At 45.3% G+C, this 4,738-nt stretch overlaps 1 protein-coding gene across 1 annotated transcript in view; it reads left to right on the plus strand.

Annotated features, from left to right (window-relative positions):
• Positions 1 to 56: 56 nt before the first annotated feature.
• Positions 57 to 4,738, plus strand: part of SARC_00854 (hypothetical protein) — a gene marked incomplete at both ends in the record, with an annotated part of 5,365 nt that continues 683 nt past the window's right edge. The window contains 7 exons of the mRNA XM_014305428.1: positions 57 to 146; positions 800 to 910; positions 1,489 to 1,612; positions 1,847 to 3,276; positions 3,674 to 3,791; positions 4,048 to 4,229; positions 4,515 to 4,595. Of these exons, the coding sequence (XP_014160903.1) occupies positions 57 to 146; positions 800 to 910; positions 1,489 to 1,612; positions 1,847 to 3,276; positions 3,674 to 3,791; positions 4,048 to 4,229; positions 4,515 to 4,595 (2,136 nt within the window). The remainder of the gene's footprint in view (positions 147 to 799; positions 911 to 1,488; positions 1,613 to 1,846; positions 3,277 to 3,673; positions 3,792 to 4,047; positions 4,230 to 4,514; positions 4,596 to 4,738) is intronic.

A 4,738-nucleotide genomic window follows, 5' to 3' on the forward strand; every position in this document is an offset into this window, starting at 1 on the left:
ACTCTGAGTGATGCCAACCCTGTCAGTCATTCAGATCTCTTACCATCAAACTCCAGACGAAACGGGAGGCGGACTTAGAAAACCTCGTGAACGAATACGAGTCAACAGTGCGCGTATTAGAATCACACACCGACCAGCTCACAGGGGTAAGGGCTGTTTCAGTATTAAAAATATACACAACTCTGCACACCAAATTATATGTTTTTGCCTTGATGTGCGTCTGTTGTTTGGTATATGTTCACGGGAATACACTCGCAGCTATGCATGTAGAACTACATGGCGCATAGCTGGGATTCGACATGGCGATGTACTACCCTATCGGTGTGCTTGTATGGTGCTCACTTTAACTCCTACTGAAAGTCTTCTTGTCTCTGGTCTCGTTTCTGTCACGTAAGAGTGGTATCCATGCGTGCAAGGTGTAACAAACGTTGAAGTAATATGTGAGCTGCGTATCTTGCGTGATGTGACTGTGACAGTAGCGTCTTCTGCGACACTGGCATCGTGTTATGTTTGCTAGGCTAGTTTTCATCGGCACGAAGTCAAAGTTCGTGCTCGTACTCGCGTGCCGTTCACGTATTGCTCTCTACTCCGATGGCAGTTTTCACGGTTGGCAAGCATACTCAGCTGGCAATGAGAGTTGGTACATACTACTACCATGTGCGATTTGAGGGCAGTATCTCGATTGTGCATTCTGCTGTCGGGTGCAAGATTATGGAGTCCAGCTTTTCCACTGCGTGCTAACAGTTTGATTGTTTATTAGTTATTTCATGTACCATTCCCTTCACATTTCATCTGGTAGGCGACGCAGATGTCCCGATTACAACACGAACTAACTGAAGCCAAGGCTCTGAATGCCGAGTACGACCTCACACTTCAGAAGATGGAAGCTGAAATTAATGATCTTACAGGGGTAAGGAACCTCGGCAGAACCTATTTTACAAGTCCATAGTTTCGCCCGCAGTCAATATGAAGTTACATATTATTATTTTTCTATGGACATTAGATGTGCCTTGTTCTCGTAACATGTCTGTGTATGGGGTTGAGGTTCTGCGTGCGCATCTGATGCGTTCTCTGTGGCGGACAGTAGTGGTATATGTGGGTATGTAATGTTCTGTGTAGACTAGTGGGAATGTGCCAAGGTTTTCTGCTATGTCGGTCATTTACGTAAGCGTTGCAAGCATGAAAATGTTGGAAGGATATAGTTGAGTCGTGCGCGATTATCGTTTCTTATGTGTACCCTTTCGCTTGTCGATTGCTTCAATCGAGTACAGTAGTAAACTTGCCGATTACTGCAATCCAGCCCAATAGTCTCATTTATTGGTACATAAGACCTAACTTCACGTGCGTATGTTATGAGGACATTAATATACATTTTTACATAGATTTAATGTACAAAACACGTATGTATATATATTGCGTGATCAACTCATCGTGAGTGCTTTTTATAATCTTTCACTTCTGTCTCAAATTGCTGACTATCGCTTACAGAAATTGACCGCACGAGAAGCCCAGATAGAAGGTCAGATCGGCGCCCAGGCATCGATGGTAGAGGAGAACACTCGCCTTATTGAGAGGGAGAAGGAATGGCTGCAGACACGTCAAAATGAATTCCGTAAGTTGGTGTAAATGTTTTCGTGTGCGCACTATGCAGATAATCAGCGCGGGTTTGTATGTAGGTCGTGCAGAGAGGACTGTATTTATATCTATACCCATGCACATCGTCTCGTCCATGTGCTAGCTACAACAATGGTGAGTATAGAACCTTAGAACGGCTGACAGTTTGCAACACCCTTCTGAACGTATCCGGGTGTAGGCTCACACCCGCGCTCTCATCAACCACACACAGTGACGGTACAAACATTGGAACTGCGCCACGAAGAGGACCAAACTACTAAGGAGGCACTAAAGGCGCAGATCAACATGATGCAACAAGCACTGAACCAGCGATCACAGTCCGCACAGTCATCCACCGCTCCCCATGCGGACACACCACACGGCAGCACAGAAGAACAGGTTACGATAGCTACTCCACCCGCTTCAGATACTCAGCAAACGACTGAAGCCCCGCCTGCTGCGGCATCGGTGCTTGCGGGTAATGAGCGGGTGAGCGCACTAGAGTCGCAGGTATTGGAGTTACAAGCTGCTGTCGACAAGAAGACCAGCCGTGTGCAAGAGTTGGAAGCGGAACGGCAGGACTCAGCAAACGCTAAAAGTGCAGCAGGGGATGCGGACAGCGATACAGTTCCCCGTACAGATATCGATGCTGAGGCGAAGGAAAGGGAGGCTGGGTTGCAGGTACGTATAGGTGAACTTGAGGCGGTTGTCGTTGAGTTGCAAGGTGTGGTGTCCGAGAAGACAAATAGAGTAAAGGAGCTCGAGGCGCAATTGGATCAAGCAACAGATACCGGGGAAGTCAGCACTCTGAGAGCTCGGGTAGATGAACTCCTGACGGTTATTGTGGAGTTGCAAGGTTCAGTGTCTGAGAAGACGGGTCGAGTAGAAGAACTCGAAACGCAATTGCACCAAGCAGCTGACAATGATGGGCTGGCCACTCTTACAACACGTATGGGTGAACTTGAGACAGTGATTGTCGAGCTGCAAGGTGCAGTGTCTGCTAAGACAAGTAGGGTGGATGAACTTGAAGCGCAATTGAGTCAGGCCACCGACAATGGGGAGGTGATCACTCTTCAAGGGCGTGTAGTTGGATTAGAAACAAGCTTAAGTGAGATGCAGGCGGCCGTACAGGACAAACAAAACCGGGTGACTGAGCTAGAAGCCATGACACAGGAATCAGCCGGAGCCTTAGCTGCGAGAAACTCGGAGTTGATGGCGACTAAAAACGCGCTGAGTGTAGATCTAGATGCTCTCAGAGTTGATTTGGAAGAGGCCCAGGCGAAAGGCGTCGAGCTGCAGGCTGCTGTGGAGGAGAAAACCACTGTAGTGGGAGAGCTCGAAACATCAGTACAAGAGGTATCAACGGAGAACGCTACTCTAAGGGAAAGTGTTCGTGGCCTGGAAAGCGAAGTTTCTGCCTTGACTGACAATCTAGAAGAGAAAGCACGCCGAATCGACGAATTGGAGCGGTTGCTGCAAGAAGCTTCTGAGGCAGCGGAGGCTGCAGCTGATGATGCGGAGAAGGCCGCTCTGAGCGACCTCGTTAACGAACTTGAGGATCGTATTGCGAAAATGCAAGATGTCATACACGAGCGAAATACTGAGGTTGTTCAGCTCGAAAAGAGTCTGGAGGAGAAATCCGAGGCCTTGCTTGAGATGGAGGTAGGTGTGTCTATGGTATGGTGTTTTCGTGCCTCGCTCTGCGTACTAAACATAGTTAGCTTCAAAGTGTGGGTAACAGCTTTGGGGTCGTTTCAGTTTGAAATTCAACAACGCGTTAAGCACAGGCTACGAAACTTTAAGCTTTGAAGTGCATGGTTTGATATGCACAAAAGCGTATACTACCCCAACTGACACGTCGCGTTCAAAAAGTGTGTATAAAAGCTATATTTCTCTAGAGAAAAGGTACATTTCTAAATCGGAAGACATATCGAGACTCACGTGCGCACATGACACAAAATCACTTGCATACATCGACACACACAAACAAGACGTACAAACCTTTCCAATGTTACGCTAATGTATTAACTTGTAACCATCCAATCATAAACATCAACAGAGTGCACTGGAAAGCGCAGAGGATGAAATTATCACTCTGAATGACGGCACAAGGCGGCTGATGGAAGCTATGGACGCCAATGCGGCTAGCAGTGTTGATGTAGAAGCTATACGTGCAGGTGAGTCATCTGAAACATAACTGTGTATGTACAGTATTCGCCCATATAGACAATGTGCAACTAACTTCAAATGATCATGCAATCGTACAAATTGAGGCATGAAATTAGCTCCCACTGGTGAATGCTGGCTGGTCAGTGTTCTAATTCTCATATTTTGCCCTCCTTGAGAGGCAGACACACTAGACCTGTGAACCAAAGTGGGCAAAAGTGCGACTGTACTCGATTATTGTACTTATTTATAACATTTGCTATCTAGAGTCCAAGGTGGCCATTGAGGCGATGGAGAAGCAGATTGATACACTTTCAGCCGATTTTGTCGTTCTGAATGAGAAGGCCAAAGGGTTAGTTGACGAACGCGATGCGCTCAAGGAGCAAATATCGGCGTTGACGGAAGAACGCGACGCAGCACTCAATGAGATTGCTGAGCTGTCACAACAAGTGAGTGAAAGTGTCTGTAATTTGGTTCAAAACTGAATAACGCCAACTACACAATGACAGAGATGGCGTTGATGTGGGATGGAAAATTTTAGCTATGACACTTCACGCGTTCAAAGTGAGGGCGATAGTGTATACCTTCTATTTACAAACACATTCTTTTAGAGAAGTATACCTTAGTTTGCTGGCTGTCTCAAGTTCTACTTTTTGGTGCAGTGTAAAAAAAAAAATTGTTTGATAAAAGACCGGCGTGGTTACTCTGCCTTTCTTGCACACATCTGTTCACAGAAGAATGACAAAGCCATGGAGGATCTTCTCGACGAAATGACAGAACTTGAGAATCGGATTGCAGATTTACAGGATCTTAAGGTGAGTCTTAGTTTCGCATATATATTAACTAAATATATACATACGTATATATATATATATATATATATTATATATATATATATATATATATATATATATATATATATATATATTATGTTATATTATATTATATNTATATATAT

The sequence above is a fragment of the Sphaeroforma arctica genome (genome assembly GCF_001186125.1).
Source record: "Sphaeroforma arctica JP610 unplaced genomic scaffold supercont1.30, whole genome shotgun sequence".
NCBI classification, from domain to species: domain Eukaryota; class Ichthyosporea; order Ichthyophonida; genus Sphaeroforma; species Sphaeroforma arctica.